The sequence below is a fragment of the Diaporthe batatas genome (genome assembly GCF_019321695.1).
Source record: "Diaporthe batatas strain CRI 302-4 chromosome Unknown Contig00009, whole genome shotgun sequence".
Lineage (NCBI taxonomy): Eukaryota > Fungi > Ascomycota > Sordariomycetes > Diaporthales > Diaporthaceae > Diaporthe > Diaporthe batatas.
Genome location: NW_025408556.1, coordinates 1113178 through 1138252, shown reverse-complemented (window position 1 = coordinate 1138252; position 25075 = coordinate 1113178). Strand labels below are relative to the sequence as shown.

Genomic DNA, 25075 nt, shown 5'->3' with positions numbered 1-25075 from the left:
GTTGAATAGAAGCTAAACCAGTTATTGTCGCATATTGATTCCCATGATCTGAATTCATTTGACAAAACGAGAGAGCAAGAAATCCGCGGGTGAAATTCAGACCATAACTTCCTCCTTTAATACACTCAATCGATATCAACACATCTGGGCTGAAGCAGCAGGACTGGGGACTAATGTTCAAGGATACGTCGAACGTTTGTCCAATATTTGATGACAGAAATATGCTGGCTGATACACTACCCATTGTCTGCCCCGACGACAGTAGTTGTCAACTGTGCCGTGGTTATGGATTCGAATCTCCTGGAGCACTACTGTCGTGAAGCCGACCGATAGGGCAACACCATAATTATGACGCGCTGCTCGAGGAACATCACCACCAGAGGCCCGCAGGCGTGCTCCATCATGCGATATCTGATACGGTGAGTGTTCTCGCGGCCCCCAAGGCAGCCGTTTTAGAGAAATACGATTCCTTGATGATTAGAGGGGCAAGTTCAAATGTTTCTGTAGAAGAGTGCTCGCTGAGTGGTAGAGCCCCAACAGCAAGGCACCGTGAGGTGCCAGCGAGAGGAAATGCTCTCGAGTCTGCACTTACCAACACATAATTCTTGCGACCCTCGAGTCGGCCTTAGACTGCGGCCCGCGTGGCTCAACATGAATATAGATACCACAGTCGCCACGTGCACCGTCAAGAGCATCCTTCAAATGTTGTGACTAAATGGCTTTGTTCTTAATCCGCATACATTTTGAAGGCGTATAGTCCCTTCACACAGCAGTAAACGCTCAAGAACCCAGCACACACTCTGTAACAATACAAACTTTCGCGTTATCGTGGCTTTTTACATATACTAGTAGTTGTGTGCAATTACAGAGGTCCCTTTCGCACATTGATTGTTAAGTCTCATGGATATGTGAGTGGCTGCCGTGTTCACGCTACCTTCTCGACAATTGGAATCATGGATATAGTCTAATTTGCAGTTCTGACGGTTGGCTAAATAAGATCCACGGGAATGTACTTGGACCAATCACCCTTGACCTTCAAGTACGCCAGCGGCTCCATGTGCTCGACGCTACCGCCATAAGGACGGCTCACTGAATAACCAAGGAACTTTTGTACTGGTGTAGGGTAGTTCTCAGCAATCTCCCAGGGAACTGCCAAATACTGGTTCTCTTCCTGACGGCGGTATCCCGGGGTTGAGAATGCACTGAAGAGGATGCTGGGCTCATTGGTGGTGTTACTCAATTGTCCGTAATATACTGATCCCAGGCTGGTGAGGCTGTTAGTTAAAAGTAGACAGTATTGTCGTTGCACGGGATCTGCGCATCACTCACCAAAGCAATGCGTCGCCCTTGCGAAGCTCGACCAGGTATTCATCCTTTTCGGAGGGGTCACGCTCATCCTTCCAGTTGTTGGAGCCGATGACGACTCGAATCGCTCCGTTCTCCTTGGTCACATCGGTTGCAGCGTAGAGGATGCCGAAATCAGCCTCACGCTTTGCTGGGTGGCTGATGTGGTGGCACTCATCCTGCCGTCGCAGACCCCAAGGGGCCGAGCCGGGCTCGGCGGTGATAGCACACGTATGGGACACCTGTGGGTTTGAGGTGGAAACTGTTCTCTCCTGCTCGTAGTAGATGATACTCGTGGATGTCAGGATTCGTTTGACGAGGTCGATGTAGAGAGGGTTCATGAGAAGCTCTGTGGCGAAAGTTTGACTTTTCGCTGCAAGACCAAAGGTCCTTCCGCCGTTCAAGGTGCCTGTTTCCTCTAGGATTGTGTCGATGCTCTCGCGGGTGGCGGCTCCTTCAATCACGACCGCACCATCGGCAGTGATGTATTGAAGGACATCATGAGGGTCGGCTGTGGCCGGGAAATGCTTAATTGTTGGCGCCATTCTTAGAAGACGAAGTGACCGCTAACAAATGGAATGTTTAGATATGCAGGCTGTGATTAAATTAATGGTAGTTGTCTTGTTGATTGAAGGAAAAGTTGCTGGACGGGAACAGGCAGTATCATTCAAAGTTTATATTCGCCTGAATAGATTTCTCAGTCATGCAGACTGTCCTGTCATTATCGCTCCCGGGATGTTGGAACTGAGCTCCATAGACGCGGCACAAGTGACCAAAACAGCCCGGCAGCTAGTACAACCTTGGAAACGATTCAATCGGCACTGGCAAAACGGCACGTGCTGCACCACTCGGCTGTAGATTGATATCCTGGAAAGATGAAGCTTGTCGAGGCTCGCGGTAGTGGTGGCGTAGATTGTCGATAGCACCTGGGCATTACCTAAAAGGGCAAAAGTTGCCGAGGGAGCGCCCCACCTTGTCCTCGGGTGGGGCCTCTCGCGGCACTCATGCCCTGCATGAGAAGCAAGTGCCTGATAGTATTGTCGCGTTGGCCACTGTCGTGTGTTTCCCTTGAAAGCCATGAGATATCTCAAGTGCTGATAAATAGCAAGCCTTCATTTACACCTGCCAAAGACGAAGTTCACCATCCACCATCTACAGACAATACCTTATGTACAGAGTACTGGCTCTCTAGACTCAGAAGTTTTTTTTTTTTTTAAAAAAAAAAACACCTCAATTTATTATTTCCAACACAGAGCAAGACTTGCTCAACACAGCAATCATGCCCAACCCCCCGCACCAGGCAAAGAACCCCGAGGTGGTCGAGATTGACGCGTCGAGGCCTGCTGAGGAGATCGCCAACATCATTAGACGTGATGGTGGTGTTATCGTGAAGAACTTCGTTAGCCATGAGATAATCGACCAGATCCAACGGGAGGCCGACCCCTACTACAGCAAGCTCGGCAAGTACGAGGGCAAGCTTTTCGACGCCAAAGATCCTCCCCTGAGGTATGTATATCTTTTTCTTTTTTTTTGGGGGGGCGGGGGGCGGGGGATGTGCTGCTACACTTATTCGTCTGCCGTCACCTGGTACCGTGCTGATCTGTTGCAATACACAGTGGCTTCGCTGGCAAGTCGCGCACATTCGCGCATGCATGCATCAACCACCCGACGTACAGAGAGGTGTCAAAGCTTCTCCTGAAAGAAGAACAGTGAGTACCCATTGCTTCGACCTCCACCGCGCCGCGAAACATTAGCTGATATGGCTTCCAGCACCGTATTCCGTGACGGCAAACGATACAAGACAGTTTCAAACCCAGTCCTAGCTGTATCAGAGGCATTCAACAGAGGATCGCCTTCGACAGCGCAGCAGCTGCACCGTGATGACATGGCTCAGCACTTTGAGCATCTCGAAGGCAGTGGCGAGAGCTCTCTGCTTGGTCTCCTCGTTGCCGGAGTGGTGAGTTACAACATCCCAACCAATCAAAACCTCACAGATTTATTAGTGCTGACTGTCGCCTTTTTCCGGTTGATTAGGACACCAACTTTGAGAACGGCGCGACACAGGTCATTGTTGGCTCCCACAAGTGGCCAGAGGCAGCGATCTGCGGGCCTTCAGACCGCTCGCTGTGCTCGACGTGCGAGATGAGCAAGGGAGATGCCGTCTTCATCATCGGCAGCATCTGGCACGGCGCCGGCGAGAACAAGACGAACCCGCCCGAGCGCCGCATCATCTACTCGTGCCACATGACCCGTGGCGCCATGCGCGCCGACGAGAACCAGTACCTCGCGGTGGAGCAGGATGTCATCCGGACTTACGAGCCGGAGGTTCAGGCCCTGATGGGATACTCTGTCAGCGAGCCCTTCTGCGGACATGTGGACCTCAAGGATCCCATCACGCTGATGGGCAGTGAGGAGGACCCGTTCAAGTATGGAGGCTTTGCGGGCAAGGAGGTCACAGCTACTGCATAAGAGCCTGTAGATAAATATCAATAGATTGTGTCTCTTTGAACTCCGTGTCAAGGATCAGCAAACAGCAGCTCTGCGCGGATGTCCGCTACGCTGCCGTGGTGTCTCTGACCCAATCCCCTGTAGGACAATCTCCCATCCATGGATATAATATTCCTACATGGGGTCGTCTTCTAACGTTTGACAAGACACCCTCCTCTGGGGTTTTACTCATAGGATGAGATTCTATTATGGAGCTCCTTTTAGGTAACCACCGGCATGTTGGTAAGAAGTTATTACGCCACATGGACTCTTCTGATACACATCGTCATTCCTAAGGTGTTGCGGTGGTGGGGCAAAAGTATACATAGGTATGCCATATAATATCCATAGAGTGCAACTACCGACAGATCGCTCATTCGCAACGTCTAGAATACGGCTTACACTATGTTGTCGCCGGTAACTATAACTCGCAAAAGAAAGAGGGCCCTACCGAAGAATAAAACGTTTTAGAGAAAAATCAGTAGCAGTAAGAGAGTTGCATAGTCATGGTGTAGAGTTGCAAGGCCAGCATGGTGGCGGGACTGGTCTTCTGTGACTTCTTGTCTTTGCTCTTATTTTAAGTCACTCAACACTCCAATATTCCAAATGAGCATTGCTAATCTTGCGTATTAAGTAAAGGAACAGTTTTTCTTTATTTACAGGAGGATGTTCAGCTCCATGCCCATATCCTGGACAATATCTCTCCATTTTACTCTCCCGCCCTGGTTCTCGTCCAACTGCCCCCAAATATTCTTCAAGACCAGAGCCAACGAAAGTGGAGTCTGAAAAGCGAGCGATTGATGCATGCTTGTAAACGCGGTTTGGAAACATTCCCGAGCCTCTGTGGTCTGCGCATGCACAGCGGTCATGAAGATTGGGAACAGTGCTGCCTGGAGCCATGACAACCTCGAAAGGGGTTCCAACGAAGCTCGTACACACGCCTGGATACGGTCATCCCCCGAGTCAAGTGAGTAAATGTCGTGGTATACATAGCAGAGCATACCCTGCCTCCACACGTCGTTGAAGTGCTTGACGGAATCGGCATGTTCACGAGACACATCGGACACATCCGGCGTCCACGTCTCAATTTTTTGAACTAACTCCGCTACTTGTGGCATGGTCCTTAAGAGGTCGTCCAGCCTGTCTGGCGCGGCTCGGAGCTCATCGACAGTGCTGCAAAGATCGATTGCCTCGCGGAAAATCTGGTGCATTCGGAAGTCTGGCAGGTTGTTCCACCAACGCGATTGATGCGCCGCCATTTCGCCGTCCTCGAAGGGCTTCATGGGCTCTGGAGCCTCGTCTATGTACGACAGGAGCTTGTCAGCATAATGGGACTCCAAATGGTGACGATGGCTTTGACAGGGTAACTGGGGGCTTGCCTTTGTCGATGCACTTCAGCTCGAGCAAGGAGGCCGACGGCTGCAAGCCTCTTAGAAGAGCGCGACCAATCATGACGTCCCAATTGTACTGCAGCAACACGCATTGCAACCCGGTGCGCATTGCCCCTTTTGCTTTGGAAAGGCCCCTGGTGAGCAAGCGGCGACAGCCGATCAGCTTCGAGCTCCAACCATCCATACCAGTCCCTATAACCTGAATTGTATTGGTTAGTCGTGGGATCTGTAACCTAGCATATCAAACCAGCAATGTGCTTACATCAAACACTATGGAAAGCAGGACCGTCACCCCTAATACCCAGGACTCGGCCTGGTTTTGTAGAGCGTCCCGGAAGGACTGACGCATTGCCGAGCGGTATGGTTGGATGGCAAACTTTGGCAATTGGCCAAGCTGTACAAGGTGCTGAGCTGAGGCGAAGAGTATCATTTTGTGCATGGCATCCGATTGAGCTGCCATGGATCCGTAGACGACGTGATACGGATTCTCCACAGTGTTGGCAGGGTACAATCGCAGTGAAAGATTGGTCATGTCTGTTTGGGAACAATTAGTCGTTGTCCGGGTGGACTAGGTGCGGCGATGCACTTACAATGACCAAAGAGGTACTGGTCGTATGGATCGTTTGGCCTTGGGCTCAGTACAGGCTCGCTATAATTCATGAACGCTTCCTCGATATCTTTCATTGTTTGCTGCTCGTCCGTTGCCGGCTCGTCATCGTACGCAGCTGCAGTAAGAGCTGCGCTGCTTGAGGCGACGGCAAATGGTTCCGGAGTGGTGTCTATCTCAAAGGATGGCATAGCAAAGTAGGCGTCGAATTGAGCCCAAGGAGAGCGAGCCAATGCCTGAGAAGCTGGTACCGTATCCCCTTGTCCTGAGCTGGAGTTTCCGGGCCATGTCTCGCCAACCCGATCACCCACAGAGAAATCGACGTCGACATCGTCTCCCGCAAGCTCACGGCCAGGACTGAATATTCGCATGAGCTCATGTGTCGTCGACGCTGTTGAAGGCCTCGACGACCTCGGGCTTGTTGTTTCATCATTGCCCCTACTGAGTTGTTGTTGTTCAGGGATGGCATCAGGGCTGGCCAGGTGCGTGTTGCTGGGAGCCGGACGACTGCTTGGCTGTGAGGGTTGCTCGTGGAGGAACTGAACCGGCGAGGACCCAGAAGGCTCCCCCGACCCCACCCGGAATGCTTGCTCAGCACGGGGAAGGACTTCCTTGATCTGATTTGCTCTACGCGGCATCGTCTCCTTCGCCCTCTGCCTCTGCCTCGACCTGATCCCCGAGGGATTCTTGCCGGGGGAGCCGCTTACCATTTTCGACACCATCTGACCATCATGGCCGCTGTGGGCTGTAAACTCTGTGAGTTTGATGCCATAGCCGCCGCACTCCACACCCCGCAGTCGGCAGTTCCAACAAGCAGGCTTGGTTTCGTCACATTTCTGGTGACGCTTGCGGCACGTACAGCAGCCTGGGCAACGTCCATCGGTCAGTCTATAGCGTGGCCGAGAACCGGCAGTTTTAGGAGAGGAAAGACGAACCGCTTCTGGACCTTTTTCCGAGCATCATAGTGATTTTGATTACACGCGAGCCATGGGTACTTCTCAGCAACTTTTGGGTCCCTAGCAGTCGACGGCAACGTCCTCAAGCTCACACTCCGCCATTGTGGATTTCAGACTGGATGTACGCGGCAGATAAGGCGTCGCAGATAGGCTATGATGACCGAAAAGGGTAAAACTTATCGGGGCTCTGTGATTCGCTTCCACCTGGCTCCCGGCCGTCCCATCCGGCGAATGAGAGCAAGGCGATTTGAGGTGGCGGCTAAACTCACTCCCAGCCAAGAGGCCGCCAGAGAACGCATTTACAGTTCGTTATCTTCCCAAAGATCGCTTCCAGCCACTTCCACTGCTCAAGTGATCGACCAGCACAGAGCTCGTTAAGATTCTTCACATACCAGCATGACCAATCATATCCCGTCTTATTTCCTTTGCGATAAGCAAAGATGAATGGAGGAGGTCGAAGAAAACCTTTGGTTTCGGCGTGGGGACCCCAGCACCTGGGCAGCCTCAGCTCTATGCGCGTGGGCTTGCCGGCACCTCCGCGTTATCGCCACGACGAGCAGGAGTTTCGCTAATTATTGGGCTGGAGGGTGTGCTTCTGCTAGAACGGCGGCAGCACGGGCAGAAGCCACTAGGTTACTCTAATGTCAATATTATCTCTCCGTATCGTAGCTCCAACTTGCTTATCTCGATCGAAGCGAGTCGCTTCACACAAGTCATGGGTGAACACTGTCATCCATGGATGTCTTCTATCTATGCGACGGGAATGTCTGAGTACTAATAGACCATGCATCGCGGGCTCGGGAACTGTGAATTGCCAAAGACCTAGACCTCGCAGGGAAAACAGGATATTTCCAATTCCTTCTGACCCGTGGACATCAAGATGACTGCCCTTCAAGCCGAAACCGCCCTGGAAAATACGTTTGGGCTGTGGAGTGCAGTCAGCCTCGGCTGGCTCACCCTGAACGTTTTTGGGGGTCTATCCTTCATTCTTTTCGTCGGTCTCTCCGCAGGAGGCCTTCCGGTGCTTCTCTATGGCTTGTAGGTTCTCTTTGACGAGCGATCCAATGTGCTGGAATAGTGGATGAATACTGACCGAGCTGTCACTTAGCATCGGATCGAGCGCCGCTGTTCTGTGTATCGTATTGACCTTGGCTCAATGCGCCTCGAGATTCTCCACGGCCGGTCTGTCCAACCCCTCGAATGTGACACCTCGAATGAACATGAGCTGAACAAATGCAGGTGGCGCGTATCATTACTCGTGCTTCTTGGTTCCTCAGCAATACAGACGCCAAATTGCCTACCCTCTCGGCTGGCTCAATTACTTCGGCTGGATCTTCACACATGCTGCTTGTTGCGCGATTGTTTCAACGCTGATCATGTCGTTGATAAACCTTTGCAACCCCGAATTCTCCGTGAATACCAGATGGCAACTGTTCCTGCTCTACATGGCTGTCGCTGTCACCTGCTGGGCTGTCAATCTCCGCGGCCTCAAGAGTATCCCCACACTGGAACTCTTCGGATGTAAGCCTGCCCCATGCCGCCCACAACAAAGTCGATGCCTTGAAATCTTTGGACTATGAGGAGACTAACATGCGTTGTCTAGGCTATGCTACTGCACTGGGATTTGTAGCTTACACCATAGCCTTGCTCGTCAAGGCCCCAAAGGCCAGCGCCCGGTCTGTGTTTGTTGATTTGAACAACGAAACTGGGTAGGCAAAATTCAACTCGCATCCAGTGGTGGGACAGGGCTGACTCACATGAATAGGTATGACTCCACCGGTCTTGCAGTAGTCCTGGGTCTGTTCAACAGCTTTGCCACCCTGATGGGCTTGGATGGGCCGACCCACTTGGCAGAAGAGATACCCCAGCCCCGGCGCCATCTCCCTCGTATCCTGCTGATTGTGATTATTTCGCAATTCTTTGTGGGTGTTGTATGGATTCTTGTGCTGGGTTTCTCCATCACAGATCTCAACGCTGTGAGGAACAGCGCTACTGGGTATGTTTTTTATCTGAAACTGTCCTGTCCCAACGAGCGATAGCGCAAACTGACGAGGCCGCAACAGGGTTCCTGTCCTTGAGCTGATAAGGCTTGGGACTGGCAGCGATGCTGCCGCTATTGTCTTATGTGTCGTTCTCATTGTCAATAACGGGACCTCGGCCCTGGGAAGTGCCGTGGCTATGAGCAGGCAGGGTTATGCATTTGCTCGAGATGGCGGGCTATTCTGGAACTCAAAGTATGCCGCACAAGGAAATCCACACCTAATCCAGCGCCGGTATTCTCCTTCTGATACTGATGCTTCTGTTCCAGGCTTATTGAGATGTCCACCGGCACACACCTGCCCTTCTGGTCGATCAACGTGCCTTCAGCCATCGTGGCTTTAGTTGGTCTGATGTCAGTGCTCACACTACCTCTATTGCTTTCTCCATACTAAGACATTACAGTTACCTGTTCTCCAATGCCGCATTCAACGCGATAATTGGCGCTCAAGGCGTGTGCATGATCATCAGCTTCGGTATGGATACCCACATTGACCATTTGCATCTACATATCGGAACACAGAACACAAAGCCTAATATGAGAAATCCACAGGAGCGCCTGCCCTCGTGCTTTTAGTCACCCGCGGGGAGCTTCTTCCGAAGAGCGATCGATGGAACTTTGGTATTTTTTCGATACCGATCTACTTGATCTCCATCGGGTATTCTCTCCTGGTGACCATTGTTTGCTTCGTAAGTGGAACAATTGTTTAGTCCAGAGTCCAAAAGCTGATAGTTTGGCCCAGATTCCTCAATCGTCCCCAGTAACAAGTCTCACCATGAATTATACGATCTTGGTCATGAGTGTTTTTTGCATAGCAATGGGTCTCGCGTGGACGTTCGAGGGGAAGAAGCTCTTCTCCCCACCGGTCAACGACGAAGAGATTACTGCTGTTTCAGGAGGTGTGATACAAGGTGTTTCCGACGACGCAGAAACCCAAGCCGCCGGCAGCCTGGACTCGAAGACAAGGTATAACAGTGACGTCACCTCGATCAAATCACCTGTTGATGGTGCCTAGTCTTCAGTTTGCTGGTGCTTCTAGTGGAAGGAATGATATGAGAGAATGGCTCCTGTGTCTACCTACTTAAGTAGGTAAATTTGATATTTTAGGCGAGACCTATCGCCATCACCAATTAAATTACGAGTTCAACGATATATCTAAGCTATCACATGTCACACCATAGAAGAGCATTTTCCGTAGACCGCGAATGATCACGAACATTGCAAAGAGTGATCGGGACAGGTCAAATCGAGAGAACTGGGGGCCCTTGATTTTTCTTGGCCCACATGACATTTCTTTGATTTCACCGGATCATAAGACTGCCCGGTGTGCTATCATCTCAACATCGCCCGGGTCATGCTTTTCACGATAGTAAATCTCTAGTCCCGTGAAACGGTCCCTTCGGCGCCTTCTGAAGAACCTTGGAACCCTTTAATTTTTGTATCTAACATAACAAGCAGCTGTAAGGGAAAACAGTTTGCGGATTGAAGAGATTCCTTGTATTGACTTTGATTCGGTGGTCGCAAGGAAGGCGTGCATGGGACCGTGGTGTTTTCAACGAGCACACGAGCATCCGGTCCTTGCCGATGGGATAGCTGAGCCTACCATACGAAATGACTTGATTAGCAATCCTATTAGATAATTCGCCACTCGTTTTCCATGCAGCAATTCATGTGAACAGTCGGATGAAATGAAGCCCACCCTGTCCCTCGGAAGAGCAGACGCAAGGCCCACTAGTCCGTTCTAGGTGTTGATAGCCTATGTTTTCCTTTCCTGGCGGGTGTACTGAACACCAAGGTGTAGATCAGGATGACTCATATCTATCATTGATATGATTTATCGAGAGGATGACTTCCTGCAGTCGCGTGATGTGTGGATGGCCGAGAGAGGTTTAGGATAACTTTGACCTAATGCTCCTGGCGCTTGATACCCTATATCCAAACCACATGTTGCTGCAAGCACAGGGGAATCGGTGAAATCAATTCCAAGTTTGACTTTTTCGGGAGGTGATTCATGCAAATAACCCACGTCCAAGGTTCCAGCTCTACTCCAAAATCTTCCACTGCATCTCCGCCCGGCTTTTCATCTCAGACCTTGACACTACCTCGGGCCCTATGGCGCCCACACACACACTCAGTGCGCATCTGTCCACCGCCATGTACACATCCTACAAGGCTCTCCGATGTCGCTCAACTCAGCCTTGCTCTTCACCTGCAAAAAGCTCGCATCAAACAACCGGTTTTGATCATAACTATGGGGCTCTTTTGCATGACAAAAATGAAAATTCTTTGTCTACAAGCATGAAAACTTCGGATTTGACAGACAAGAACACCCGACCAACTCGCAAAGGGTGAACACGAGATCTGAACTATGACGACATGAAAACGTGGAGATACACAATTAAGCCTTTTGTTTTTTGACATTGAAGCCCTGGATGATGGCTCCGAGGACAGGTGTGGAAGAGGCTGCAAATTCGATCTGACCCTCGAATCAGCAGGGTCATGTAGGGAGATGTGGGAGTGTACAAAGGAAGCATATAAAGTAGGCGAGCCAGAAATACAAACATAATTAATAGACGATGTGAAGGATTTTCAATCCGGCGAAGCACCTGCTGGGGAGGGTCTCCATATCCGTGTCAGGGGTGGTCCAGATGTCCGGCATGTTTTCGTTTAGTCTCTGGGAGACGGTCGAGCTCAACAACAACATGGAGGTCAGTTCACAGTTTTACAAAGCTTGAAGGTTTCATAGCTTGAAAATATTCCGGTGGACGTCATTCCCATAATGAAGGCATGACGATTCTTCCAAAAAAAATATATAGGCTTCCTTGATTGTGGTTCTGGGGCTCGTCCCTAGCCGCGCGAGTCTTTTTTTCTTAGACCCCTGGGCACGCCTACAATACAGCACGAGTGTACATGTGCATGTACCTCTGAATTCAGGTATCGTGAAACTTCCGCCATCATGATCCAGTATTTGGACTTCTCTCAGGGCTCAGGCTGTCCCACAACATCGATACCACGTTCCACTGAGGACCCAGATGACTTCCAGCCTTCTTGATTGTCTCTAGGCATCCGGACAAAAGCAAGATCCAGTACCAGACCAATGACTGCCAGACCAGCTCCAAACCACAGGGCCGCACGGAAGCTCATGGTCTCTCCAGCACTCTTGGCCACCTGTGCCTCAATAGTACCAGCAAATCCCAGCCCGAGACTGTTCCCGTAGAGGTTGAGCGTGCCGACAAGGCTACCTGCCACCCCCTGCTCCCGCTTACCCACACTGTTGCTGGCGATGATCTGCGCGGCAACGTAGACGAAGTCGGCGCAGAAACTCCCGAGAAACGTGGCGGGGAAAACCTGCGCCCAGTACGTCTGTTGCTCTGGCATGCAGGACAGGAGGACCAGGGCTATGATGGAGGTCAGGCATCCGCAGGCCAGGATGTATTGAGCCTCCCATCGCGGGATCAACCAGGCGGCAATACCGACGGACATGGAGGCTCCGATGGCGTAGGGAGCCCAGCCGTAGGCGACCTGTAGCACCGTCCAACCCCGGATGATCTGCTGCCAGGCGATCATGTACCAGAGGCATATACCGACGGACATGTAGATGAACAATACTGCGACTATGAGGGCATTGAAGCTTGGTGCCTTGAAGAGAGAAAGTGGCATGATAGGGTCCTGAGCGTACCGACGCTCCCAGACCACGAACACGGCCATGAAGACGAGCGATACCACCAGAAGGGCAATCACGTAGGGGGTCCCCCACCCCAGTGAGGGTGCTTGACTACGGAAGGAGTGTCAGCTTTTCCCCAAAACAAATACATAGGTCCGGCGGAGCCGACTTACTTCCATGCCAAGTTGAACAGTATCAGGCCACCGAGACCCAAAACCACACCGACGTAGTCGATAGAGCCCCCTTTATCAACGGGTTCTTCGCGGGGCATCACAACAGCCAGTGCACCAAAAACAAGTGTCCCGAAGCATGTGCTGTCTTGCTTTTAGCTTTGGTTCAAAGAGTGTTCTTTCCAGACATTGTGACTGACAGGAAGATGAAGTGCCATTTCCACTCCGAATACTGTAGAAACGCGCCGACGATCATCGCCCCTATCCAAGCCCCTATCGGCGGCGAGGCTGCGAATATGGCGAGTGTAATGTTCCGTGCGTTTCCGGGGGGGACCATGATGGTCAGTGTTGCCACGGCGTTGGGCATCAAAATACCCCCGCCGATGCCAGTGAGAGCTCGTACAGCAACGAAGGAGTCGTATGTCGGGCAGAATGCATTGCCCAGGGAGGTGAGGACGATTATGGCACCGCCGAGCAGCATCAATCTTTGGTGTCCGTATATCGCGCCGAGTCGACCGCTGATTAGGACGAAGGCACTCTGTGTAAGCCTGCATACTCGCCGACGGACAGTTAGCTTGTGTGACCAAGATCAAGGAGGAAGATTGGAGAGCCGTCAGTGATACACGGCGGACAGGGCAAAACTGACGAGTATGATGATCCCATCCAGTTCGCCTGGCCAGGTCCGACCGGTCGCCCAAGCTGTCTGCTGAACTCGAAGCCGCCTGCCATAGTCGAGAACATGGAGATGAACTATTCCGTTGGATGTTTCGTCAGCCACACTGATCAACTGAAATTCAGGAACGAAGCAAAACGACCTTCGGGGAGTGTTGTTCGGGCTACACACCTGGGTCAGATTGCAGAGAAGAATCAAGAAAGTGATGGTGTATCTCTTTTTGCTGCTCAGCGTCACGTCCACCTGCGCAGGCTCCAGAATATCGATGGGTAGGGGTTGGGCCTCGAGGGTGACCACACGGTTGAGCACCGGCTCACCGGGGGTGGCCATGTCCCTGACCCGAGTTGTGGTCATGTCTAACGACTCTGGTTTCCCCATGTTTCTCACTGGCGCTGTGGAAAAGGAATTGCCCAAGGAGTTGTAATGCCTCTAAGAAGAGACGACATAAACTACACAATCTCGTAGCTCAGCCGTCAGATATCGATTCACACTACCCAGGTATATGGGAGGGCCCGAACGGTAGTTTGGATAGTTAGTAAGTGTGGCATCTCAATGTGGGTCTACCAATCTAGATCAGGACAAAGTTGCCGCGGCTATGCTCAAACACAGCCAATGCCCGTATGCCACAGATCTCGGTTTCCGAACTTTTGAGCATGCACTTGAATCGTCCAACCGCGTCTGTTGCCCCCCGCCAACATGTAGTTCAAGTTGCCGTGGGCATCTTGGCATCCCGGTTTCCGGCCCTTGGAAGGTTCACATGCTATCTTGGACTTCCCCCGCCTGACTGCAAAAGCTAGCACAGCCAGCCCGTCAACACATTATCATTGCTCTGAATTGTCGGGCTGGTAGGTTATTGGTGGCTTTGCAAATTCCACTCGGTTTCGGCTATTCAGTGTCTGCCAAAATCAGCGGCCACACGCTCGCCAATATTTGCGCTATTACTGACCTGCACATTTGAAGGCATTTCTCTCGGACTGACTTACCGGTCGGGTGATAACGATAGGAGCTTGAACTTTCTTGGTATTTTGTCACAGTTGTATTCTTGTTTGCGTAATTAGCCAGCCATGGCCTAGATATGGACGACCGCCGTATCATCATGCAGGAAAAAGACACCTTCCGTCTTCCACTGGAATGGTGGCGCAAAAGGCACAGAAGAGGTCCACACGCCATGCCGTGCAGACCCTTGAAATGCATTCCCTTTGCTTTTGTATATGCCGGTTGAACGAGTTCCGAGTGCGCTGCCGGCTGACGGCCCACCATTAGAAATCCTCCAGAGCCCCACTGTTCTCAAGTCTGGGCGGACTGCAAATAATACAAGTATAGACCGACAGGATGCGTGATTGTGCTGGCGGGTGATTCTGGGACTATTTGTTCAGCCTCGGGAGCGATGCTACTGGAAGCAGGGGTTTTCTATCCGTAGTCTGGGGAACTATCGTGCACAGTACAAGCGATCGAGTTGCCCAGGGTCGAATCGAATCGCCCACTTAGGCAGGATCGGCAATATCATGATGGGCGCCTGCACCCAATTGTATGGCTCGGTGGACTTCTAAGACGGGCCAATGTTGAATGAGGGGGCGCACAGCTGCAGATTGAGACTGCGTCTAACGCTTGTAGAGAGGCAGGCCGCAGCGCAGACATCAACAGAGTCAAATTTTCGTATTTCGCGCTCAATAATCCGGCCAGAACGTCCTGGATGCCCCGACGGATGACAAAACACAGACTTCAATGCAGCCACCCACATTCCGTTGGGGCCGGAGTAATTTTTCGCTCATAAAGGGAGACGCCAGGCCGCTCGCATTGCCAGCTGAGGTCGTCGCCAAAGGGGTCGGCTGCCAGTCCTCTGTGGCAAGAAAGTCCCTATGCTATTTCAGAATATGGATCGATGTTTTGTTCCACGACCACGTCGAGCCGGGGCACAAAGGAAGAATAACAAGTGCCGCGTCGGGGCCGGACCGCACCGTGAACGAGATGGGCCCTACGGAGTACAAGACAGGTTTTAGCGAGAGTCCACCAGGGAGATTTGGCCCGGGCCTATGACGAAGGGAAGAAGAAAGAGTCCAGACAGCGGGTACAACATGGATCCAGGTCAGCAAGTAATATATTGTGCTGGTGGAGCAGGGCAGAGAACGGCATGAAATAAGATGACCAAATAATCCAGGCGGTCAGTTCAAGCTGGAGAGGAAAAATTCGTGCTGCTGAGCTCAACATGACGTCTGGATGGATCCTTCACTGCCTTTGTCACCTAACCGTGTTAGTGCCGGCAGATCGGCTCCAGCCAGCCAGTGGCCCACGGACGGGTTGTTTTGTTGGTGGCTTCGGATGATTTCCAGGGGTTGGCGAAGCTTAACTGGACCTTCGATGGCAGGTGGGCCCCCGCACCCGCAGGCCGACAGGTACAAGATCCCTGCCGACAGTGCCGACTGGGCGCTGTTCCTGGGAATACCACATCCCATGTCGTCATCCCAATCTCTTTCACCGGCAGAAGCGTGGTAGTTTAGTCTGTGGTAAGCAGACGTTGAGCGGTGGGCCCTCCAATGGGTCGCCAGAACAGCTCCTTGCTCCTTTGACATCAGACTGGATCAGACTGGTACCAAAGGGCTGTGTCTGTGCCTTCTGCAATGTGCTTTGGCCTTGGTCCTGGTCCTGGGATCACCTGCCTGGAGAACAAAGCTTGAACCCGCGGCCCTACAAAATGATTGTCCTCCGGTCCGTTTCCCAGGAGGATGCTACTTTTCTCTGGTCAGCTCCAACTCGATTCGGTTCGGCCCAGCTCAGCACCAGCTCAGCTCAGCCAAGGTCGCCTCGCCTCCCCTCCCCCTCGTAACGCCCATTCCCGACCTCTGATCCAGAACTTCCCACGATGCATATGACATCCAACCTCCTGGGCGGGGCAGCCCTGGCGCTGCCGCTCGCCCAGGCAGCCGTGCCGCTGTTCAGCGACTACCACTTCAACCCCCTCGAGCACCTGGGCGGCGTGGCCCCCTACTTCGAGCCCCTGGACCCGGCGATCGACCCCTCGGCGCCCCAGGGCTGCACCCCAGTCCGCGCGGCCTACCTCGTGCGCCACGCTGCCATCTACGCCAACGACTTTGACTACGAGGAGTTCATGGAGCCCTTCATCTCCAAGTTCCAGAACATGACCTCGATCGACTGGTCCAAGATCCCCGACCTCAGCTTCCTGAGCAGGTGGGTCCCGCCCATCAGCGAGGCCGAGAGCGAGATGCTCACCCGCGTCGGCAAGCTCGAGGCCACCGAGCTGGGGGCCAGCATGAGCTTCCGCTACCCGGGCCTCAAGCTGCCCAAGAAGATCTGGGCCAGCTCGGCCGAGCGGACCTACGAGTCCGCCAAGGCGCTGATCCGCGGCTTCGAGCCCGCCGGCCAGGACGATACCATTAGCCTTGTCTCCGTGTACGAGAGCAAGGAGGGCGGCGCCGACAACCTCACCCCGTACAAGGCCTGCCCCAAGTACAGCTCCAGCGCCGGCAGCGAGCAGCAGAGCGTGTACCTGAAGAAGTTCACCAAGCCCATCATGGCACGGCTCAACGCCGCCGCCCCCGAGTTCAACTTCACCTCCGAAGACGTGTACGGGATGATGCAGCTGTGTGGGTACGAATCTGTCATCCGCGGCAGCTCGCCCTTCTGCGACCTCGACCTCTTCAGCCCAGACGACTGGCTGGGATGGGAGTACACCGCAGACGTGCAGTACCACTACAACACTGGATACGGCAGTGAGGTGAGCGGTGCCATCGGCCTCCCCTGGGTCAACGCCACGGCCGGCCTGCTCATGGCCGAGCTGGGCAGCGAGGACGTCCAGGACCTGTACGTAAGCTTCACCCACCGTGAGCTGCCGCCGACCGTGCTGGTAGCCATGGGCCTGTTCAACAACTCGGTGTTTGGCGGCTCCGAGGCCACCATCAATGACACCATGCCCTCGGACAGGATCAACCACCGCCGCGCCTGGAAAAGCAGCCACGTCATCCCCTTCATGACCAACGTCGCCATGGAAAGGCTCAACTGCACCGGTAGCTATGGCTACGACGACGGCGACTACTACCGCGTGCTGGTCAACAACGCACCTCAGCCGCTGCCCGACTGTGGTGACGGGCCTGGTACCACCTGCTCCGGGTCGACCTTCGAGACGTGGCTGCAGGACCGGGCTGACATGTTCAGCGGGTTCTCCGAGAAGTGCGATACCGCGTCCGACTATGACAACTCGACAGACTCTGTAACCTTTTATTCGGACAAGTCCGAGAACGGAACATTCGTGGGAAAGAGGAATCTGTATGACCGGGAGTAAATGTTATACCCACAGAGGTCACCAATGTACATATTTTTACTCCAATAATAATGATAAAGCTTAATGAGATATCGTGTACGTCACACACGCCCTGTAATTTGAGTGCATAAACGTCGAATACACCACGTCTCTAATGTCTGTTGAGTGTAAGGCCTTACTCGCAGTGGCGAGCGAACCCTTAGGCGCGGAAAGCCAGCTTGTATGAGGAGGCAAAAAGAACCCGTGGTGGCGCAACTCCCACCACCTCGGATGGTGATGGCAATGTATTGAAAGAGGGGACTTCCTGCTTTATTGGGGGCAATGTCGTGCTTGCTCAGTGGGAACGTCCTGGGCACATGCCATGCCCGGCTTCGGGTTAAATGGGAGACCCTCTTACCCGAGACTCCAGGATGCTTCGAGTCGATCATCGAGCTGTTCGAAGTCAAAGGGAGAGGCGCTCCGGTTGGCACAGGATATGAAGCAGCGCTCTTTGATGCCGTTTTGGTTGGGCGGAGCGCGTGCAGTGAATGGAGAGACCAGCTGATAGCTGTTACTGGGAATCGTCAGACTGGTCCAAATATCCCAATGATATGCACGTCGCAAGCATTTCAACGCAGTGCGAGTAGCCTCCTTTGTGGACGAGTTCAGTTGTCCCAAGCGCAAACGATGACATATCAGAACAAGCATCAATGATACTGACCCAAGCCGTGCAGCTACGCCAGAGCACCGCCACTCGAGGAGAACTTGCCCTGTCACCTAGGAGGTATGGCATCCGACTGAAGAGCCCACGATTATCACCGATACAGCTGCAGTAGTGGCGGTGCCATGCTCCATAGAGGACTGGTCGCTCGAGAGAGAGAGTCAAAGATGCACATAATTTTCGGGGAGCCGTGGTGCACACACGCTGAGAAAGGGCAAGTGCTTTGTCGGCCTGTGCTGATCAAGCACGAGCATACACAAATATATCGCCAGAGCCCACAATCTTATGGCGGTCGAAACAAGGTCGGCACGCACCTCGAGATCAATGGCGTGGTCAAGTCGTACAAGGTGCCGGGCACGCGTACGGGGCCCAAAAGGTGGACTCGGAAGGCATCTCCCATCGGCACGTGAGAGATTCAACTGACAACCGCGCCAAAAAAAAAAAAAAAAAAAAAAGAAGAGGAAAACTGCAGCCAAGCTCGTCCCAACGCGCATCTAAAGAGTGGGTGTCGGGTCAAGATCGTCGCCTGGTGGGTCAAGTTGTGGTCGATTTCTGGCAGCTGAAATCTCGACCTTGACTGCCTACATTGGTATGTTTCAGATCGCACGTTCGGTGGTCGTCACATATGGGTACAACATGTGGACCCAGGCACCGATGATCTCATGCGTTCCGCCGCGTGGTCTGTGGTGTCCTGGGGGCACTGGCCCCGCGATAGTGCCGAGGAATGACGGCCATTGTCGGGCGGTGTTGCAGGCTGCAAGTTCATGTGAGGCTGGCCATGTGGGCACCCGGTGAGATTCCTTGCCCGGGCGCGCCCGTCGCGACCTGCGTTCGTGGGATATCGTGGGGGTGTTGTGGGGACGCCAGTCCATCCTGGGTGCGAGTGGTCCTAGCCTTGGCCAGCAGGTTTTGATATTGATCGTGTGTCGTATAGGATGATAACATACCGAGAGGGTGGGATAGCAGCAGCAACGACGAGACTCATCCAATATCGAGAGCCTCGTGGCCTGATGCAAAGCAGAGCTGTGCTCATGCGCTGGTGTTGTGTGTTGGACCCTCAACCCTGGTGTAAATTCAGGGTTGGGGTATAGAGTACAGGAGGGCAAAGAAGGACGCAAAGTCGGCGCCAGTCCTGGCGTCTTGGAACTGGGGAAAAAGCGGGCCTGCTTGGCTGCTTGGCTGGGGTTGTGCACATGACGTCAATCCTTGTTTGCGCTTGGAGTTGCGATTTTGGTCAAAACGGGGGATGAGGCAGGGAGAAGGAGGGAATATGTGTTAATTCAGTGGCAGGCAGTGGAGGAGATGAACGCACCATACTCCGTTTCACCGAGGCCTGGCTGAGAGAGCAAATGGAAGCGACACGACATGACATGGTTGCGTGCATTCAGCCTCGAGCCGCCTGCCTGTCTGTCTGCCTGTTCGTCTGTCACTTGGATCGTCAACAGCTGGATTAGCCTTTCCTGTGGGATTGTAGATCGCCACGTTGTTACCACGTTGACCTGCTGGCCAAGACCATCCCCGAGGTTCCCAAGGTCTGTTGTCCCATACCTTTGCTTGGCCTTGATTGGCCATGTCTCGCTGGGAACTGGCTGCTCTCACAACCTTGGAACGGTAAAACAGCAGCCGCATTCGATGTTGCAGTAGCATTGCTGTTATGGGCACTGGCAGTTCTGGCTGGGAGCACTTGAGAGCTGGTTGGAAATGACGGTGGCGGGCACAACACGCCCAATTGTTTACCGACGGGGCAAAACATGGAAACCCAGGGCTGGAGACCCACTCGTGGTCGGACGACATCTGGACCTGCAGGGCTTGGGGCTGCTGGACATGACGTCGGTCAATGCCTCAATGCCATGCCCATCTGAACCCATTTCCTTTGCCATGGGCAGGCAGGGGGGCAGGCAGGGCGGGCAGGCAGCAGGTGGGCGCGTGAACAGTCTCCACGTCTGGGCATCGGTAGTAATAGCGACTCTAGCCAATATCAAATGCGGTGCTGTAGTGTAGTATTCGGTGCCAGGTGCTTGCACAAAATCCAAGACCGCCAGTTGCAGTGGCCTGAGTCTATTTCCCCATTGCCCCGGTGCCCCAGTTCCCCCAACCCCAGACGGACCCCAGACCCCAGACCCCAGACCCCCCGCCAAGGAGCTGGGCCCCCTCTCGTCGCCCTTTCCCCAGGACCTGCTCTGGCTGACGGCTTGCCGTTTCTGGCAACCCGTCCATGCCTCCCGCCGGCCTCCGTCCACTCACGTCCCTTCCAAGGTTTGTCGCGCAGGTACCGAGTAACTTGTGCCTTCCCGACGTACCTCTCGGTCCTCGCCCGGCGATTTGGATTTTTCTTGGGCCCGTCTGTGCAGCTTTGCAGCCATCCCGTCCAAGCGGCAACCAGCGTGGTTGGCCCCTGACACGCTTGTTATAAATCCTCCAGACTTGTCTCCCTCGTGCCGCCTCGTGTCTTGTCTCGAAACTCTCCCAGCATTCCGGCTCGGCTGCATAATTTAGTTAGGCTCGACAGGCATTTGCCCTTCTTATAATCCATTACTTGGTTCTTCCCTCTTATGGAAACCCGAGGCTGATCTCATATCCTCGACGACGAGCCCTAGCTTGGCCCATGGGTTGCTGACACCACCATTCCCTGTCGCCTTCCCCGAGATTTGGCTCTTACCCCAGAAAAATACATGTTCTCAGCGCCCCGCGTCGGCAGACACCCACGTACCGATCACTAGGGCGGACGTGCTCACCCTGCCCATCATATAATACCGTCCAACCTCGCCTCCTTCTTACCAGTCTTCAGGAACCGCAACAACCATCCATCTCTGACTGACTCCTTCAATCGCCAATATTCTTCATCATGAAGAAATTCTTCGGCCTCAGGGGCCAGGCCCTCAACTATGCCGTGGGCGTCATAGCAGGCTGTGATTTCCTGCTTTTCGGTTATGGTACGTCCCTTTTGAATCCCTCGTGTGATCAATTGGGAATCTCTGCTGACATCCATCTCTCTCTCTGTCTCCAGACCAAGGTGTCATGGGTGGCATCTTGACTTTGCCTGTCTTCCTTGAACAGTTCCCGCAAATCGACCCCTCGGCCGGCCCAGACTCGGCTACGCGCTCCACTCACCAAGGCATTGCGGTTGCGTCCTACAACCTGGGCTGTTTTATCGGCGCTGTCATCACCATCTGGATTGGAAACCCCCTAGGTCGCAAGAGGATGATCATGCTCGGAACCGCAATCATGCTCGTCGGTGCCATCCTCCAGGCTTCAGCATTCTCCCTTGAGCACTTCATCATCGGCAGAATCATCACCGGCATAGGCAACGGAGGCAACACTTCCACCGTCCCTACCTGGCAGTCAGAGACATCCCACGCTCACAAGCGTGGCAAGCTCGTCATGGTCGAGGGTGCTTTGATCACCGGAGGTGTCATGCTGTCGTACTGGGTCGACTTGGGCCTCTCCTTCGCCCCCGGCTCCGTGGCCTGGAGATTCCCCCTGGCCTTCCAGATTGTGTTCTGTATCTTCATCCTCGCCTTCATTTGGGCCCTTCCCGAATCGCCCCGCTGGCTTATCCTCAAGGGGCGCGAAGACGAAGCCCGCGAGGTCCTGGCTGCATTGAGCGACTTGGACGTCAATGACAAGCTCATCCACAGCGAGTTCAACGAGATCAAGGACACCGTCCTCGAGATGTCCAAGGGTTCCTTCGCCGATCTTTTCACAATGGGCGAGGACCGCAACCTGCACCGCACCCTCCTCGCCTACGTCAACCAAATGTTCCAGCAGATCTCTGGGATCAACCTCATCACATATTACGCGGCCGTCATCTACAGCAACCTCGGCATGTCCGACTTCATGGCCCGTCTCCTGGCTGCGCTCAACGGCACCGAGTATTTCCTGGCCTCGTGGCCCGCCGTCTTCCTCGTGGAGCGCGTCGGCCGCAGGAAGCTCATGCTCTTCGGTGCCGCGGGTCAGGCTGCCACGATGGCGATCCTGGCAGGCGTCAACTCCGAGTTCGAGCGCACCACGAACAAGACCGCCGGCATTGTCGGCATCGTATTCCTCTTCGTCTTCAACACCTTCTTCGCCGTGGGCTGGCTCGGCATGACCTGGCTCTACCCAGCAGAGATCGTACCGCTGCGCATCCGCGCGCCAGCCAACGCGCTGTCGACGTCCGCGAACTGGATCTTCAACTTCATGGTCGTCATGATTACGCCAGTCGCCTTCGAGACCATCGGCTATCAGACCTACATCATCTTTGCCGTCATCAACGCCTTCATGGTGCCCTCGGTCTACTTCTTCTACCCCGAGACCGCGTACCGCAGTCTCGAGGAGATGGATAGCATCTTCCATCATGTCACTGGCTGGAAGGGCGTCTTCACTGTCGTGCACCAGGCCAAGGTCGAGCCCAGGCGCTACGGCAAGAACGGCGAGCTGCTGGTCGATTACTCTGACACCGAGGAGGGGCGCGCCCACGGCCATGGCCAAAAGCGGAACAGCGATGATAAGGGTGTTTTAAGCCATGATGACAATGGGTCGTCTGCTCATGGCGGGACCGGGGTGCTGGTACAGCACGATGAGGAGAAGAAGGCCTAGGCTCTCTAGGTCGTGTCTGGCTTGGACATGTGACATGCATGCTTCGAGCGGCTCGAAGGACCTTTTATGGTCCAGCAATAGATACCCTGATCTTAATGTAGTGGATACAGATCGAAGTGACAAGTGGTGATGACTTGAGACGAAGAATACAATACAAAATTCGCTCCAACTTTCTCGCCGCTGCACGTGCTTGAGCCGCTCGCCGAACGGACTTAGAGAGCCTTGTTGACAATGTCTCAACGTGGTAATACATCGGATCTCTTCCTCTCGTGAATGTGATGTACCTTTCAGCCCCATGCCCTGGTTACCCTTCCTTTCGCGCCCGTTGGCAATACCTCCCTCCTGCCGAGCCCCTGTCCCCCCCCTGATGGGGTCTCCGGATTCCCCCAAGCAGTAAGGCTTCCTCTGGGGTCGCTTGACGGCGAATTTGGTATTAGCATACCAAGACCCACAATGGGAACATGGCGCTGGCGGCAGCTTGATTAGGCGTTAGAAACAAAACCATGCTAGCATTTAGATCACCATCTCTCGTGTGCGAATTCCCATGCGACTAAAGTGAGGTGAGACCGACCATCTTGCGTCCCATGACTACTTTTATGGGTTCGTTGCTAGACCGTCATCAGGGGCAACGCCGCCAGAACGGAAAGTGGGCAGGCAGCACAAGGTTTCGCCTTGAAACAGCTGTCCGCGTCGCCGGCTATGCTTTCCCTCCCCACCAGTTGATAGGTCCTTCACGAGAGAGGCAGGAATGCCATCGGAGTCACTGACGTGACCCACTTGGTACATGAGGGAGCATAGGCTATTGCTTGCCGAACCCGTTGAAGGCGGTGGGTCGCAATCCTCTTGACAATCGACTCACCCTACATACCTATGTAGTCTAGAGTACCTAGGTGGCCAGCAGGGGAGCCGGGCACTAACACGGTTCGAAGGCCGAACGAGACCTTGGAAGACCAGTTGACACAAATCAACTGCCCACATCAGCACAATGCCCCCGTACATGCCAAATCAGTCTCTCACTTGCTCGAGTGCACCCACGCCCTTAAAGAGACCGACCACGCGTTGACAGGCAACATGCCTTCTTTTCCGACGAATGCGCATGACCGACAAGGTGGGACACCGCCTGCGTAAAGCTGGAGCCCATCATGCCTGATCTGGCAACCTTGAATCGGGGCGCTGCAAGGGGATCCGGGGATCCGGAAGCACTATCAGCCAATCCATGCCCCGGCCAAGGATTAGATGATTCCACTTGTGGTCATGAGTGGACAGGGGCAGGGTGCCTCATGAAGAAGGATCCGTATCTTCTGTATGAAAAGGAGATGTCGAGAGGGCTGTGGATGACCGTTATTTCTAGCCTGGAGACTTTGACGAGATTGAGCATTGTAAGAGATATTACGATGATATGGAAGATGAGGGTAAGATGGAGATTGTCCACTCACTGTTATTTGTTTATGCAAGAAATGCTGGGCAAGGTCAACCTTGTGGAGTATGTCCGGGATAGTGGGAGGAAGCACCTGAGGGCCAGGCGGATCTGGATGTGACATTGTACGAATGTCAATCCCACATACGGGCCTTGACCCCCATAGGATGAACTTTAGTTTCATTTGATGTAACGCTCTTGGGTACCGTCCTTATTCAACAAGGGAAACTTTAGGCTCCGTTCGCCACGTCTTGACAAACACACTCGATGATCAGTGGGAACTTGTCACGATACAGTGTAGCCAGTGCGCAAGGTAATAGCAGCTGTCTTCACCTGTAGCTTGATCATCTCATCCCTTTCAGCGGTCATTGAAAGCGTGGCACTCCTCTCATCGACGTGTCGACCCTTTCCCCATCCGCCGTCTCTCGAAATGCACCTTTGGTCCACCTTAAGGCACGGCTTGGCTAATAAAGCTCTGGGGGCTTCGCGCTGGTCCAACTTCCGATCTGTTTAATCTAGAGATTCCGACTCTGGTATCTCTTTTATGTAGAATCTGACGCTTTCAAAGGCACCTACCTAGGTACTCAGCACAGATCACATCACCATCAATGTCCTTGACACTTGCAGTGATGGAATTCCAGATCATCTCTTACAACGGAAGGATATTCACACAATTCTCAGTATCGCCGCTGTAATTGGTTAAATTGGTACCAGACGCATCTCAACTGCTGTCAGCATTGAATTCTTCAGTCAAGGGCGTGTTTTGGCCTCCCA

General features: G+C 53.5%; 6 protein-coding genes across 6 annotated transcripts; 3 read left to right on the top strand and 3 right to left on the bottom strand.

Moving 5' to 3' along the window:
- Positions 1–988: 988 nt before the first annotated feature.
- Positions 989–1889, bottom strand: KVR01_008055 (uncharacterized protein; the record flags this gene model as incomplete). The annotated part of the gene is made up of 2 exons (XM_044790732.1): positions 989–1274; positions 1330–1889. 2 exons carry the CDS (start codon positions 1887–1889, stop codon positions 989–991), a joined length of 846 nt encoding a protein of 281 aa, XP_044643033.1.
- Positions 1890–2623: 734 nt separating this feature from the next.
- Positions 2624–3813, top strand: KVR01_008172 (uncharacterized protein; the record flags this gene model as incomplete). The annotated part of the gene is made up of 4 exons (XM_044790181.1): positions 2624–2850; positions 2961–3053; positions 3115–3301; positions 3379–3813. 4 exons carry the CDS (start codon positions 2624–2626, stop codon positions 3811–3813), a joined length of 942 nt encoding a protein of 313 aa, XP_044643150.1.
- A 625-nt stretch (positions 3814–4438) lies between these two features.
- KVR01_007841 (uncharacterized protein) lies at positions 4439–6883 on the bottom strand. The gene is made up of 5 exons (XM_044789649.1): positions 6765–6883; positions 5813–6694; positions 5485–5756; positions 5211–5421; positions 4439–5131 (listed from the first exon to the last, which is right to left on the bottom strand). The coding sequence occupies exons 1-5, from the start codon at positions 6790–6792 to the stop codon at positions 4488–4490; spliced, it is 2037 nt and encodes a 678-aa protein (XP_044642819.1). The 5' UTR covers positions 6793–6883; the 3' UTR covers positions 4439–4487.
- Positions 6884–11802: 4919 nt separating this feature from the next.
- Positions 11803–13684, bottom strand: KVR01_008221 (uncharacterized protein; the record flags this gene model as incomplete). The annotated part of the gene is made up of 5 exons (XM_044791090.1): positions 11803–12598; positions 12661–12801; positions 12858–13205; positions 13304–13407; positions 13502–13684. 5 exons carry the CDS (start codon positions 13682–13684, stop codon positions 11803–11805), a joined length of 1572 nt encoding a protein of 523 aa, XP_044643199.1.
- Positions 13685–14981: 1297 nt separating this feature from the next.
- Positions 14982–18585, top strand: KVR01_008217 (uncharacterized protein). The gene has a single exon (XM_044794052.1). It carries the CDS (start codon positions 16191–16193, stop codon positions 17625–17627), a length of 1437 nt encoding a protein of 478 aa, XP_044643195.1. The 5' UTR covers positions 14982–16190; the 3' UTR covers positions 17628–18585.
- A 2405-nt stretch (positions 18586–20990) lies between these two features.
- Positions 20991–23008, top strand: KVR01_008334 (uncharacterized protein). Its single transcript, XM_044786030.1, has 2 exons — positions 20991–21239; positions 21314–23008. Exons 1-2 carry the CDS (start codon positions 21152–21154, stop codon positions 22882–22884), a joined length of 1659 nt encoding a protein of 552 aa, XP_044643312.1. The 5' UTR covers positions 20991–21151; the 3' UTR covers positions 22885–23008.
- The last annotated feature ends 2067 nt before the right edge of the window (positions 23009–25075 follow it).